The sequence below is a fragment of the Moschus berezovskii genome, chromosome 15 (assembly GCF_049115385.1).
Source record: "Moschus berezovskii isolate FMDL1 chromosome 15, NW_MosBer_1.0, whole genome shotgun sequence".
In the NCBI taxonomy this organism is placed as follows: Eukaryota; Metazoa; Chordata; class Mammalia; order Artiodactyla; family Moschidae; genus Moschus; species Moschus berezovskii.
The window spans coordinates 23160418-23176098 of record NC_142474.1 but is presented as its reverse complement, the minus strand read 5'-3'; the positions used below and the strand labels follow the sequence as shown (position 1 = coordinate 23176098).

At 50.6% G+C, this 15681-nt stretch overlaps 1 protein-coding gene across 5 annotated transcripts in view; it reads left to right on the top strand.

Moving 5' to 3' along the window:
• HM13 (histocompatibility minor 13) overlaps positions 1-2850 on the top strand; it is a 38294-nt gene extending 35444 nt beyond the window's left edge. For 2 of the 5 annotated variants that reach the window (XM_088843883.1, XM_088843884.1), the window contains exons 12-13: positions 1338-1484; positions 2404-2850. In XM_088843883.1, coding sequence (XP_088700009.1) covers positions 1338-1484; positions 2404-2503 — 247 coding nt within the window. In that variant the 3' untranslated portion in view covers positions 2504-2850. Of the gene's footprint in view, positions 1-1337; positions 1534-2403 lie in introns of those variants that run through there. The other 3 variants (XM_055434972.2, XM_055434961.2, XM_088843882.1) reach the window with 2 other exon arrangements.
• Positions 2851-15681: the final 12831 nt, after the last annotated feature.

The following is a 15681-nucleotide window of genomic DNA, read 5'->3' as shown; positions in this document are numbered from 1 at the left end:
GACTCCGACAGGTGTCTACACCCCAGCAGCACCAGCCCCGCCCGCCAGGGACCCAGAAATAGCTGCCAGCTGAAGAAGCTGAAGCTGCCCACTCGGGGGCCTTCCACCAGCTCCACCTGCCTGGCTTCCAGGTTGTCCCTCGAATGCCTGCCAGAGCTTTCTGTGCACCTGGCTGCCTGTAGGGGAGCCTGTGACTCACCCCTCCCCCGTACCTGCCCCTGCCCTCCCTGCCCTGCCTCAGAGCCCCAGGCTCCCAACCTGCCTGCCCAGGGCTCCTGACCTGGCAAAGCCCTGTGGACTCTGAGGCAAGGCTGGGGATGAACCAGGGGGCACATCTGTGGGCAGGAGGGCTGAGCTCTGAGCTCAGTCCCTACCCTCACCCTCGTCTCTCAGCCAGTCTCAGCCCCCAGCGCCTACTTGGGGTAACCTCCCCAGCCAGGATAGAGGGTGCCTGCCTTCACCCACATAGTGCTTGGTTTCTTGAAAAGTTTGCCCACGTGGGTGCCCCACCTTTCTGCCCCCCACCCCCCAGTAGTTTTTTAGATTGAGGTGAAAAAGCAAATAGTCTCTCTTCTCTTCTGCCCATCTCTCTCCCTAATTCTCCACCTTATGTTCTCCTTTTTTTATTCATTTACTTCTTTTTAAATGAGAGCACACTCACGTGGTTCAAAATTCCATAGCTGGAGAGGGACAACCAACCCCCTCATACCCCAGCCACCCACGAAGCCAGCTCTGTTCCTGGACATTCAGAGATATCTTTGCACCTGAAAACATGTATGTGTATACACATTCTCACGCAGGTGGTGGCATTCTTGGGAGCATTCTGCGTCCTGACTTTTCACACAAGGGTGTGTCTGAGAGATATTTCCAGAGCAGCAGAACATCTGCGTGTGCTCAGTCTCTCAGTCATGTCCAACTCTTTGTGACCCCATGGACTGTAGCCCACCAGGCTCCTTTGACCATGGGATTCTCCAGGCAAGAATACTGGAGTGGGTTGCCATTCCCTTCTCCAGGGATCTTCCCGACCCAGAGATGGAACCCATGTCGCTTAAGTCTCCTGCATTGGCAGGCAGGTTCTTTACCACTAGCGCCACCTGGGACACATATGTATACATCTAGGGCATCCCTGTTCTTTTGCAGTGTCTTCCTGTATAGGTGCATCTTTTCTTTTTTATCCTCCAAGTAACACTGGCTTCTTTCCACAGAGTTCGAAAGTGCAGACATAGATAAAAGAAAGACCCCCTTCTGCTCCCTGCTCCCTGGGAGAGAAATCTCTGTCCTCGTCAGTCTTTTCCTCTCCATCTCTTTTTTTCTGTCTCTGTCTGTCTCTCACACAGCTACGAGTCCTCAGCGGAAATCCTGCCTCACACCCCGAGGCTCACCCACTTCCCCACAGTCTCGGGCTCCCCAGCCAGCCTGGCGGACTCCATGCAGCAGAAGCTAGCTGGCCCTCGCCGCCGGCGCCCGCAGAATCCCAGCGCCATGTAATACCCAGCGGGTGCCCACCTGCCCACTTCCCCCCACTGCCCCGGGGCCCAAGGTAGGGCAGACACCCCCGCTCCAGTGTACGGGGCAGGGAGCATTGCCGGGGCAGGCGGCAAGAGGCAGCTCCACCACCACCAGGCAGCCACAGTGCCCAGCCGAGGGGCGGGGGAGCAGGGCCCCAGAACCCCAGCGGCCTTACCAATACTGTGGGGCTCACCTGAGAGTGGGGGCCAGAAGCCCTGGTCACACAGCAGTGGACACTGTTACCACTCTCTCTATATATGTAACCCGGGGCAAGTGTATAAGCTTCACTTTCCCCTTTCGGAACCTCTCTTTGTTCATATAGAAGTGGGCACATACCTGCCTCACGGGGTTGACGTGGTGAGGAAATGTGAGCATTACCCTTGGCATGAACTCACTTGCTCAGTAAGTGAAGCCCAAAGGAAGAGCTAAGCCAAGGTGTCTGCCTGCAAGAGAGGCACCTTGCCACTTGTCAGTAGAGCAGCCCCCTGCCCGCCCGCCCACGCCCCTGGGGCGAGCTTTTTGACTCCTGTTATGTGCTCCGGGAGGCAGCCCTTCATCCTGCAGCCTCATCCTGGCTGCCCCTATTTTTCCCCACTCTCTTTCCCCAGTGGAAGGTCCAGGAAACTTAAAATGGGTCTGCACAAGCCCAACCTCTCCTCCATTTCCATTTGCCGCTGCCCTTGCCACCTCTTGGCACGACCAGGCACAGAGAAAGTGGAACCAGCAGCCAGTCTGAGGAGGGCGCACAGCGGGGCCGGGCCAAGTCCTGGAAAGTGCTGGACCAAGGATATGTGTGCCCAGGGTTTTCCTGCGATGGTGGGAGGTGGACACAAAGATTCTGCCCTTCCCTCCTCTAAATGTGTCATCCTTGTTCTGTCTTGTTTTTCCGGTCAGTTATGAGGAGTCAAATCCTAAGGATCCAGCAGCAGTGACAGAAACCAGAGAAGGAACAGAGGCCACCACATCGAAGGGGCTGGAGAAGAAGGAGAAGTGAAGGAGCTGGTGGTGCCTGACCCTGCAAGGGCCAGACACCCAGGCGGGCTGGCCGCACACCGGCGCGCACAGCACCATCCTGCCGCTGGGGCAGGCAGCTCCCAGAGAGGGGCAGGGGCAGCAGGCCCCTTCCAGCAGGGCCTTGGGGGCCTGGTTCCCTCTCCCCCTTCTCTGGCCTTCCTCTGCTCCTCCCCATCTCCTGCCTGCAAAGGAAGCCCCCAACTGTCCCCACCCCCAAAACCCTGGGTGCCAGGTGGGAAAAGTGGGTCTGATTTTTAGACTTTTGTATTGTGGACTGACTTTGCCTCACATTAAAAACTCATCCCGTTGCCTGGAAAGGCCACTGCACTTCGAGAAAGTTCTCACCCAGTACCTTAGAGTGGGTTTACTACTTTTCACCCTCCCACCCAGAGATTTTCATTTAACCCTTCCTGGGGCTGGTGGACTGTTGGAACCTGCGGTGAGGCCCTGACCTTCTAGCCCCTCCATCCTGGCTGCCTGCCCGGCGTGTGACCAGTGTGCCGGCTTAGCACCCCCAGATGCCCTCTGACCAGCAGAGGGGGCCCTCGAGCCCTGTCCCCAGCCATCCAGTTCTGCCACGCTCCTCCCAGTACTTGGGGGCAGCGAGGGTGTCGGACAGGTACTGGCTGCATCACCTTCTGGAGGAAAGGTCTGTGGGGAAGAGGCTGTGGTACCAAAAGGCTGGCCTGACTCAGCAAGAGGACCATTATCTGTGAAGCCAGGGAAGCAGCAGGGCCACATGGGCCCCAGGAAAGACTGGATTTTATTCCCAGGCTGGCAGACACCATCCTCTGTGGTTTCAACATACACATGGCTTCAGCTGGGGAGCACTGGAACTCTAGGTCACCCTAGACATGGAGGACCCACCACTCCCCTTCTGCCTGTTCCTGGGGTTCTTCCCAAAAAGACTGCTGCAAAGCCAGAAGGATCCTGATTCTCGGAGCCATCCCCAGTGCCCCTGGAGATGCTGGGGAGGGGGCTTCTGGGAGGCCATCCAGGCCCAAGAACCAGAGATCCCAGAGCCAGGGTTTCTCCACAGTTTGCCAAAGACAGCAGCCCTGGCCTGAAGGAGAACCCCCAGTGGACCAGGCAAGGGGTGGGGACAGCCTTCATTTACCTGCCTGGTATGGGGTCACTGGGTGGAGAAACTAAGGTCGGGGAGGGTGGCCACTTGCCTGAGACTCAGACTTTCAACAGCCCAGAAATCTCTGCCTAAGCTTCTGGGTTTAAAGGCTGAAAATGACAGTGCTTCCAGTTTGGAGCTAAAGAACAAGTGGGAGCAGATAATGGGAGCTGCTGCATGTACCAAGCACCTCAATACAGGATTTACTTAATTCTCATACTCTCCATCAGTAATATTAGCCCCATGTACAAGTGAGAGAACTGAGGCAACTTACCTACCCCTAGACGGGGATTTGACCTTGAGCAATCAGCATCAAATTCCAGAGTTCCTAAGGACTTTGCAACTCCTCTGCAGACCCCTGGGCCTGAGTCACTACCAACTTCTCTGGGCTTTCTGGAAAGGAAGGATAGGAAATCTCAAAAGCTTCCCCTAGCCAAGAGGGTCCCTTTCAGGGGCTTCTCGGATCTCTGCCGACTCCAGCCTCCAGAGGGGAGGCCGTGTGGTCCTGGAACAAGGCCTCTCTGAGGGCGGCAGATGGGGCAGGCAGCCCAGGCACACAGCACGGTTGGTTCTGCGGTCCGTAGCCTACAAAGCCCTCATTGAGTCACCGCCGGCCCCCGGCAGAGGCTGAGGTGGCAGTGGCGCCGGGCGCCTGCCACCTAATGACCGTCCCGGCCCCGCCAGATGCTCCACAGACCTCGGCAGCGGCCGTCCAGGGCCCGCCCGGCCAGCCGGCACCACAGAGGCCACTCTAATTCCAATTAACCAGCGTCAGCTGAGCAAACAGCGGGCAGTGGTGGCCCAGCCCGGGCGGTAGGCCCGGCCCGCAGAGCCTCCGAGTCTAGACTCCAGATGTGAACCGCCACAGCCAGAGTCCCATGGAAAAATGGCACCAGGCCGGGCACGGATCGGGTCTGCACGCCGGAGAGGCGGGGGTGGGTGGCTGGGCAGGGCCCCGGGTGGGCCTACTGCCAGCCTCACCCCGGGGTGGGAGTGGATTCTTGCAAAACGGTTCCAAAACCCCCAAGTTCGCCCATGATATGTTAGGTGTCCCTCTCAGTGGCCTCCCTCTCCCCTGACTGTGGTTGAGTGGGAGGGGGCTACTGTAGGGGAGGAGGGAGGCCAGCCCTGCAGAGAGCTCCAGTACACTATTTCATCTGTATTTAACGCGTCTAGCATTATGGTAACGTATTTTAGAAATACTCATGTAGTGGTTATAACACCCCTGAGAGGGAGGTGCCATCATTTTTACAGATAAAGGAAATTGAAGTAGAGAGACAGTAAGGGCCCCAGAGGGATTTGAACTTAGGATGCCTGGTTTGGGGGATGTTCACCGCAGGTGCTGCTGACATAAATCAGGATGCTCAATTCCGGGTTCCCTCTTAGAGTGGTACTGGAGAAGAGGGTCAGCATCGAGAGCAGGGCTGGCTGCCCACTCTGTCCTGTTTGCTCGTAAAATGGGTAAGTTCCAATTTGGCGGGGTGGCTCCAGTTTGTGGGGGAGGGGGTAAAGCCTTGACATGCCTTTTTGGGGCTTCAGCACCAGGTATGAGTTGGGCACAGGTCTAACTGCTGGGCACGGCAGGGAACACAGGTCAAGCGCGGGCTTCCCAGCTGACGTTGTGATCAGGCTGACAGACTTTTAAATGGCTGAACGAATGGATAATGTCAGTCAATGATCATGTCACGATCCTCAGGCAGAAGAGGAGCCTCCCGCTCCCACAATCCGTCTGGGGTCGGACCCTGCGCGGCAAGGTAGGATCCTGCGCGATCCGGTCAGAGTTCAGCCGTTCTCGCACAAATGGGAAAACGGAGTGCTCTCTACTCCCGTCCCACCCACGCCAAAAAAAGGGCCCGACTTGCCCGAGGTCTCCTAAGGAGTGGAGACCAGAGGCGGGGCCTGCTGCTCCCTGCCCAGCCCGCTCTCCCACCGCTAGCGTTCCCTCCCGGTTCCAGGCCAGGTCGTGGGAGGCGGAGGTCGGGGAGGAGGCAGCATCCTGCCCGGGTGCGTCAGGAAGGGCCGAGCGGGAAGGAAGGCACCACCCCCACCCCCGCCGCGGCCACACCTGGGCTCTCCAGGCGGGCATGGGGGCCCAGGCCGGCGCCTGGCTCCAGCGAGTCTGGACCGCCTCCCAGTGGGGGCCGCCAGATGGGCCGGCCGCCGCCCGCCCAGCTACGCGGGCAGGAAACAGCCGCCAGGGCTGCCAGGAAGGCGGGCGCGAGCGGCGGGGCGGGCCCGCGCTGGCCCCGCCCCCGGGGGAGGCGCCGGGGAGGCCGAGACCGCGAGAGCCTGGGAGTCCCGGCTCTGCCGCCTGCCGTGTTTCCTTAGGCAAGTCTGTTCCCTCTCTGTGCCCCGGTTTCCCCAATAGTAAAGTAAGTCTGCTTTTCCCAGCTCTTTTCTTACCACTGTATGACCTCAGGTCTCTTTCTTTCGCGTCTGTTCCTTGGTTTTCTTACTCAGAGAAAAGGGGCAACAGCGACAGGCCATCTCCACTGAGATAAACTCTGGGAAGAATGAGCCTCTGCCCTCCTCCCCACCGGAGTAACCTAGCCCCCGGCCCAGTGACCTAAGAGTGGCACTCAGTATTTGTTGAATGACTTGTTGAATGGCCCAGCTCTGGGACAATCCTAGGGCACATAGAAAGCACTTCGTAAATGGACACACATTGTCTCGGATCTACCGCTTACCAACCGTGAGGCTCTGGCCTTTGAGCCTCAGTCTGCCCACAGTTGGCTGTTGAGGATTTAAGTGAAATAATCCATGGAAAGCACACAACAGATCTTCAACAGATAATATTTATGGAAGAGTCTTTAAGATGTGTAAAAAGAGATATCAATTTGAGGAAATTTGAGGGCAAGAAAGATATAAAGGTCTGGGTGGCTTGTAATCTTTTGTATACTTTGTATTTTCCAAATCTTAAAAGAGTTTTTCAAAACCAAATAGAACTGAAAGTAAAACTAAATCCATCCCCAGCAAAAAAAGAGAAATATCAGCTATTATCTCCATCTGGCAAAGGAAACCCCTAAAACTCAGAAAGGGTCTGAAACCTTTCTTAGTCACAAGGGAGCTGGGAAATGGCAAGATGAGATTTGAGCGCAAATCTCTTAGACTCCACATTAGAAACAAAAAGGAGGAAAGGAAGCTCATTTCGCTTTCATTGCTGTTTCCAGGAGAGATCCCAGTCCGAGGAGAGGGAAGAGGCTGGCAGAGTGGGAAAGACTGAGGTATAAGGAAAGGGGAGCAGATCCCACAAGGCCAGGCCACGGAGCTTAGGCCTTATCCTGGAGGCAGTGGGAGCCAAGGAAGGGTTCTGAGCAGGGGGGTGACATAATGCTTTCTAAACATTAGATTGGGGAAGGCCTGGAAGCCAGGGGTGGGGCTCCAGGACAGTAATGATAGTGCTATGAGTGATAAAAGGGCAAAGGCCATGGGGGCAGATGAATAAGAAAGATTTAAGAACTCAAAGCAGTCCAGAAGGTGGACAGTCATACAGATATTCCTCAGCAGCATGGCAGGACCATGAACCCACATGTCCCAACACTTCTTAACAACTTCCTCCTTGGAGGTTGTTCAGCCCATACTACTCCCAACCTTACAAATGTCCTAAGACCCCTAAAGGAGCCCTGAGTGTAGGCCAATGCCAGGAAGAAGCCTAAATTTCCAGCAGCTTTGAGCTGAAAGGAACCAAGGGATGAGCATGCTGGGGTAGAAAACTGAAACAGCATTTCCTCCACGCCAGCGATCAGAAGCAAAGGACCTGTTATCTTGTTTGCAAGCACAGTGCTTGTCCCTGATACCCCATGGGCAAGCAGTCTCCTCACGCAGTGTATGGACTTCAGTGCTCGAGGGACACGTAAGTGCATGGGCAAACCTATATGCAGATGAACCTGTACATGAACCAGCCTAGGGAACTTGTGCACACCCATCCTTGCAGGCAGCCAGGTGGTATCCAATCTGTACTGGGAAGTGTTAACAGAAACCTTCCTGGAAGAAGAAGAACAGCAGCTGCCATTATTGAGCACTTCTTGTGTGCCAAGCACCATCCCAAGTGTTCTCATCCATGTGAGAGACTCTCATGTGCTGAGTGTCCATCGTAGGGATGAGGAAATAAAGGCACAGAGAAGGAAGCTGCCCACACAGCAATCAAGAGCCCTGAACTCAGGACTTCCCTGGTGGTCCAGTGGCTAGGACTCCAAGCTTCCAATGCAGGAGGCCTAGGTTCAATCCCTGGTCAGGGAACTAGATCCCATATGCTGCAACTAAGAGTTTGCATACTGCAAGTAAAAGATTCCACATTCTGCAACTAAGACCCAGCACAGACAAATAAATAAACAATTAAAAAAAAGACCCCTGAACTCACATGAGGGCACCACTCCCTTGTCGTTTTTCATATCATTCAGTATTCATTTATAAAAAACTTTTATTGGGCTTCCCTGGTGGCTCCATGATAAAGAATCTACCCGCCAATGCAGGAGACATTACCTAATTTAGGAAGATCCCACATGCCATGGAGCAACTAAGCCCGTGTGCTGCAACTACTGAAGCTGTGCTTCACAACCACTGAAGCCCACACACCCCAGAGCCTATGCTTGGCAACAAGGAAGCCACTGCAACTGGAGAAGAGCCTCCACTTGCCTCAACTAGAGAAAAGCCAGCTTGCAGCAACGAAGATCCAGCATGATCAAAAATAAATGAAACAAATAGATCAGTTCAGTCGCTCAGTTGTATCCCACTCTTTGCAACCCCATGGACTGCAGCATGCCAAGCTTCTCTGTCCATCACCAACTCCCAGAGTTTACTCAAACTCATGTCCATCAAGTCGGTGATGCCATCCAACCATCTCATCTGTCGTCCCCTCCTCCCACCTTCAATCTTTCCTAGCATCAGGCTCTTTTCTAATGAGTCAGTTCTTTGCATCAGGTGGCCAAAGTATTGGAGTTTCAGCTTCAGCATCACTCCTTCCAATGAATATTCAGGACTGATTTCCTTGAGGATGGACTGGTTGGATCTCCTTGCTGTCCAAGGGACTCTCAAGAGTCTTCTCCAACACCAGAATTCAAAAACATTAATTTAATTTAAAAAACTTTTATTATCCAGAAGTTACATCCTTGCTTTGTAGAAACTTAGCATATATGTTAAAAAATGGGAAAATAAACCAGCATTTTCCTGCCACCCAGAGATTACTGTTAACAGCTAAACATAAGTTTCAGATTTTTTTGTGGTATGTATTTTTTTAAAACAAATCATATCTAAGTGCAAACAATTTTGGTATCTCTAGTGTTACCATAGTTAACAATCTTCCTCTTCTCATTTCGGTCAGGTGTCATGTCCTGTATTACCCAGACAGACTCCAACCTCTTTGTCATTTTAAGGCAGACCAGGTGAGACAAACAGGCCATCTGCATGTGAAGGCAGATCCCTGTGAGGCAGATGAGCCCCTCCAGGGTCTGTAATGGGCCCTTCCTCCCCAGGGCACTCTGCCCTCTACAAAGCGGTGGCGGGGTCTGGCCCCTTGCCCTCCTGGGACTAAGCATTGGGGGAGGGTGATGGCAGAGGGAACACAGAGAAGGCTGAACCCCTGGGAGCTGCATCCAGGGCCTCTCCACATGTCTGTGCCCCGAAAGTAGGCACCTCTCTTGCTGCTAAGACCTGAGTTGCCCCCCCAACACCCTGGGGGCCCTGGAGTGGGGAGGGGAGAGGAGGTGGAGACATATGTGTCAAAGGTGGTAGGTGGGGTGGGGGGAATAGAAAAAACCTGGGCTCAAGGATGCAGAGCTAGCTGCCGCGGTGCAGAGTCCAGGGGAGGGTCCGGGCCCCTTCCTGCCTTAGAGGTTCTCTGTGCAACTACACGTGTAAGAGAAAGAGAAAGAATGTGTTTTCTTGTGGAATCTGTAGGAGTTTGGTGTTTGTATAAGTGTGTGAGTAAGTGTGAGGGCACGGAAACCTTACATGGGGCGGGGCTGCAGATGTATTTCGACGTGGCAGTGGTGAAGTCGTGCTCACACATCTGGATGTATCTTGCCCATTTTCAAGAGTGTGTGTTTGTGAGAACACTTGTCAACCAGCGCCTGCACTGGTGTGTGTGAGAGAAAGAAAGAGCGAGTCCATGCAACTGTGGCAGCATTTGCGGCAGGAAAGGGCTCCAGGAAAGGCTCTGCTGTTTCAAGCTAGTGAATCTGTGCTGCTCCACTTGGTCTCTGCCCGCATATGTGAGTCCGCATGTGCTCCAGGTTTCCTGCTATGGTCTGTGCACCCCTCTGCCTGGGTACCTCTGAAGCCTTTGCTTCCTCATCTGTAAAATGGGGACACCAGGTCACTGGGTGCCATTGTGATTCTGATTACCTTATTCCCTCTCTACTACTGACCTTCTGTCCAAACGCTGGCCAGTCCTTTCTGCTCCAATCAAACTGACAACACTTTGGGGAACATATGTATACCTATGGCAGATCCATATTGATGCATGGCAGACACCAACACAATATTGTGATTATCCTTCAATTTAAAATGTTTAATAAAAAATTGACAGCACCTTGATTTTTAAGTCTAAAACCTGCTTCTCCCAATTTGCTCAGCAACTATGAATATTTGCTCATCACCCTGGATTCCCCCAGGACATATTGTCCACGAATGAAAGAGCTATTCAGGGAACAGCACTGGGAAATGCCCCCATGGAGATGCTGACCCGTGCGCACTCTGTGAAAGGCTCCAACTCTTAAGTGTTAAGACCCAAACGTGCAGCACAATCAGTGGGAAAGTTGCAACTGGCGGGGGGTGGGGGGGAGGTTTTTTTCCTTCCTTAAAAATAACATTTTGTGTTCAATCTGTGTCTCTTTTTAAGCCTCACAGGATGGAGATGTCCTCAAATAAGAAATTAAACAAGAGGGGAAATCCCATTATCTGTTTTCTTAATGGGTCCCTCAGGATTCCATAAGGACTCCCTTCCCAGTCACTGTGTGGTCCAGGCCTGAGAACACCCAGCTCCCCCCACCCACCCCCCGCGGCCCACGCCCACCCACCACCCAGCCAGGGAGGCAGTTTCCCAGGATTCACATGGTAATGAAGGCATCCATCTTCTCCCAGACACACACTGGGCCCTCCGACCCTCCCAGGCCCCTGCACAATGGTCCCCAGTGCAGAGGCCCCACCACCTGTTGGATTTTCCCAGGGAAGTGTGGGAGAGAGTGGAAGAGAAGAGCCTCTTGCTCCCAGCCCCCAGGCCACTGGCCCCCTGGACCTAGGAGTCAGACGGTGAGAGAACACACATCCTCATCACCCTCTGAGCTAACTGCATCCTCAGTTACCTCATCTGCAAAATGGAGGTGGTGGTGCCAAGTCACAGTGTGACTGGAAGGATTCCGTTGGGAACAGTGTGAAGTGAAATGCAGACAAGTGGGGAGTGGGGCCAATGATAAACGCTCAGTGACCACTACCACTTTACTTGGGACCAGGCAGGATGAAGCATATTGCACTAGTGTCACACTGCATCGCAGTCCGCGGCTAGAACAGCTAAGATCCGTTTACAGAAGAGACACTGAGGCCCATGAAGATGGGCTTCATGCCGGAAGCACCACAGTTCCCAAAGCCACAGAGCCGTGTATCAAGTCTGCCTCACCCCAGAGCCTAAAATCCTAACCACTACTTTAGATCATCACCATCATCATTATCATCACAATTATTGACTTAGGTAGTGATCCTGGCAAAGGCCACATGGAAGTCCCTAGGGAAGCTAGGAAGGGTGGGAGACCTAAATATTACTCATCTATGTCTCCCCAGGACTTGGCCAGAGCCTGGCACGCAGTAGGTGATTAATAACTGAGGCCTGCATGAGTGACATACTGAGAAACAAAACGCACAGCTTTATATTCTGGGTCATGGAGTCGGTTTCATTATCTTTTACTTCCTCTTGAGCATCTACTACAAAATACTCATGAATAAATGATTTCCTCAAATAAATGCATAATTCCACCTTGCAGTAATAGAGGCTGGGGCAAGGAGGAGGAGGGCATTCAGAGCAAGTAACAGAAAATCAAAATCACTGCCTCTGTAAGCAGAATCCTAGAAATCCCTGGACCACAGGACCTCCTTCCACCCCCCAGTTACTGCTCCCCAGTGCAGAAACTGCCTCTCCTGTACCCTGCCCAGATCCCGTCCCCACTTCCTTTAACATTCAGAAGGAATGTCTCTATGTATTTACAGGTAGAAGGACAGAATTAAGGATGACTTTATTTTGCTTAAGTTGAACTGTATGTCCAACTTCTCTATAATGAATATGTATTATTTAGGTGGGTGCAAACAAAATTGCAGTTTTTGCATTATTGAAATTTTCCATCTGATATTGGAATACATTTTCAATAAACGTGGTTATGTTATACATCATCTTAATACACATTTCTCACTTTGTTTCTTGCTAATAACTTATTACTGTTTGTTTTTATTTATTTTAGACTATGGAAATGATGTTAGACAAAAAGCAAATTCGAGCAATTTTCTTATTTGAGTACAAAATGGGTCATAAAGCAGCAGAGACAATTGGCAACGTCAACAACACATCTGGCCCAGGAATGCACAGTGCAATGGTGATTCCAGAAGTTTTGCAAAGGAGATGAGAGGCTTGAAGATGAGGAGTGCAGTGGCTGGCCATCAGAAGGTGCAACCAATTGACAGCATTCATCAAAGCTGATCCTCTGACAACTACACCAAAAGTTGCCAAAGAACTCAGCCTCAGCCATTCTACGGTTGTTCGGCATTTAAATTGGAAAGGTGAAAAGGCTTGGTAAGTGGGTGCCTCATGAGCTGACTGCAAATAAAAAAAATCATCATTTTGAAGTGTCATATTTTCTTATTCTATGCAACAACAAACCATTTCTCAATTGGGATTGTGACCTGCGATGAAAAGTGAACTGTATACAACCACCAGCAATGACCAGCTCAGTGGATGGACTGAGAAGAAGCTCCAAAACACTTACCAAAGCCAATCTTGCACCAAAAAGTTCATGGTCACTGGTGGCCTGCTGCTGGTCTGATCCACTGCAGCTTTCTGAATCCTGGTGAAACCATTTTATCTGAGAAGTATGCTCAGCAAATCAGTGAAATCACCAAAAACTGCAGGCAATATCAGTCAACAGAAAGGGCCCCGTTCTTTTCCACAACAACACCTGACCAAAGATCGCACAACCAAAAGTTGAAGGAATTGGGCTACAAAGTTTTGCCTCATCCGCCATATTCACCTGACCTCAGCCAACCGACTACTACTTCTTCAAGCATCTTGACAACTTTTTGCAGGAAAAACACTTCCGCAACCAGCAGGATGGAAAATGCTTTCCAAGAGTTCATTGAATTCTGAAGCATAGATTTTTATACTACAGGAATAAGCAAACTTATTTCTGGTTGGCAAAAATGTGTTGATTGTAAAGGTTCCTGTTTTGATTAATAAAGATGTGTTTGAACCTAGTTATAATGATTTAAAATTCATTGTCCATAACTGCAATTACTTTCGCACCACCTAAATATCATTTTTGTTGTTCAGTCCCTAAGTTGTGTCTGACTCTTTGTGACCTCACGGACTGCAGTATGCCAGGCTCTCCCATCATCCACTCTCCCACATTCAAGTCAGTGATGCTATCTAACCATCTCATCCTCTGCCAACCCCTTCTCTTTTTGCCTTCAGTCTTTACCAGCATCCAGTAAGTTGACTCTTCACATCAGGTGGCCAAAGTATTGAAGCTTCAGTTTCAGCATCAGTCCTTCCAATGAACTATCATTTTAACCAGCCTTAATACAAGAAATACAGTATTATAAAAAAAAAAAAAATCATGTAGAAGTACATGTCAGAGAAAGAAGAAGGTCCATTTTCAACCTGAATCAGAGACCTAATCCCACATCCCAACCCCAAAGACAATCTGCTACAGTCTGCTGGAGTAACTTGACATTTTATTTTATTTATTTATCTTTGGCTGTGCTGAGCAACATGAGGGAACCTGGGATCGAACCCTTGGCCCCTGCAGTGGAAGCTTGGATTCTTAACCACTGGACCATCAGGAAAGACCCTCTCCGGGTATTTAAAAGTATATTCTAGGGAAACCCTGAAACCATTATGCTGCATAAAAGAAACCAGTCACAAAAGACCACATGTGTATGATTCCATTGATAGGAAATAACCAGGACAAGCAAATCTACAGAGACAGAAGGTGGATTAGTGGCTGCCAGAGTCTGAAAGGTAGCGGGGGGAATGGGAAGTGACTTGCCAACAGATTTCTTTGGGGATAATGAAGATGTTTTAAAATTAATTGTGGTGATCACTGCACAACTCTATGATATACTGAAAACCATTGAGTTACACACTCTGTAATTTTACTTTATTTATTTTAGGCTGCGATGGATCTTCGTTGCTGCATTATTCATTGCTTTTCTCTAGTTGTGGAGATTGGGTGGGGTCTACTATCTAGGTGTGGTGCTCACTTGGGCTTCTCATTGCCGTGGCTTCTCTTGTTGCAGAGCATGGGCTCTAGGGCACCCAGATTTCAGTAGCTGAGGCACATGGGCTCAGTAATTGTGGCTCCCAGACTCTAAAGTACAGGGTCAATAGTTGTGGCACACGGGCTTAGTTGCCCCACACCATGTGGGATCTTCCCAGATCAGGGTTTGAATCCTTGTCTCCTGCCTTAGCAGGCAGATTCTTTTTTTTTTTTATTGGTAATTTATTTTATTTTATTTTTAATTTATTTATTTTAATTGGAGGCTAATTACTTTGTTATTGTATTGGTTTTGCCATACATTGACACGAATCTGCCCCAGGTATACGTATGTCCCCCATCTTGAACCCCCCTCCCACCTCCCTCCCCATCCCATCCCTCTGGTTCATCCCAGTACACCAGCACCAAGCATCCTGTATCATGCATCGAACTTGGACTGGCGATTCGTTTCACATATGATAATATACATGTTTCAATGCCATTCTCCCATATCATCCCACCCTCGCCCTCTCCCACAGAGTTCAAAAGACTGTTCTATACATCTGTGTCTCAGGCAGATTCTTTACCACTGAGCCATAAGGGAAGTCCCAAGTTATATACTTTAAATGGGTGAATTGTATGATATGTGAATTATATCTCAATAAAGCTGTTAAATAAACCTTTCTTGATGGCTCAGATGGTGGAGTCTGCCTGTAAAGCAGGAGACCCCAGTTTAATCCCTAGGTTGGGAAGATCTCCTGGAGAAGGGAATGGCAATCCACTCCAGTATTCTTGCCTGGAGAATTCCACGGACAGAGGAGTCTGGTGGGCTACCAGTTACAGTCCATGGGGTCACAAAGAGTCAGCCACGACTGAGTGATCAACACTTTCACAGTTGTTAAAAAAAAAAAAAGTAAATTCTATAAATGCTCCTATCTTGGAGCCCTCAGCCCACTGACAGGTATTTCCCACCTCCAAGCCCTGGGCCCCACCTCCAGGTTGCCGTGACTCTGAGCGAGTCAGGTCCCGTCACAGGTCCAACTGAGCTTCTCAGGTTGCTCACAGACGTCTCCTAACGACATAACACACAATCTCAGATGGGGAGGAAGCCCCAGAGACAAAGCACTCTCCCTTAAGCTTTTCTGGGTCCAAACCTTTCCCTTTTACACTTTTTTTTTTTTTTTTTTGGCCACACTGTTCAGAATGTTGGATCTTAGTTCCCTGACTAGGGATCAAACCCATGCCCCCTACAGTGGAAGCACAGAGTCTTAACCACCGGACTGCCAGGAAAGTCCTCCCCTTTTACATTTTAATTTTATTTCATTTTTAAATAGGTAATACATGCTCATGGTACACAATTTAAAAAGTAGAAACATCTCCCTTTTCACCCCAGAGGCAGTTTCCTAGTGAGTTACACGCAAATATGGATATTTTGTTTTTCCTTCTTTTTAAACACAAGTGGTGGCAGTCTTTGCATACTACCTTACAACTTGTTTTGTTTTTCCACTTAACAAAGTACTAGAAGACCTTAGGGAGTCCATAAAATGTGTTCTCCTCTCCAAAGGGGACGGCTGTGTGAGGGTA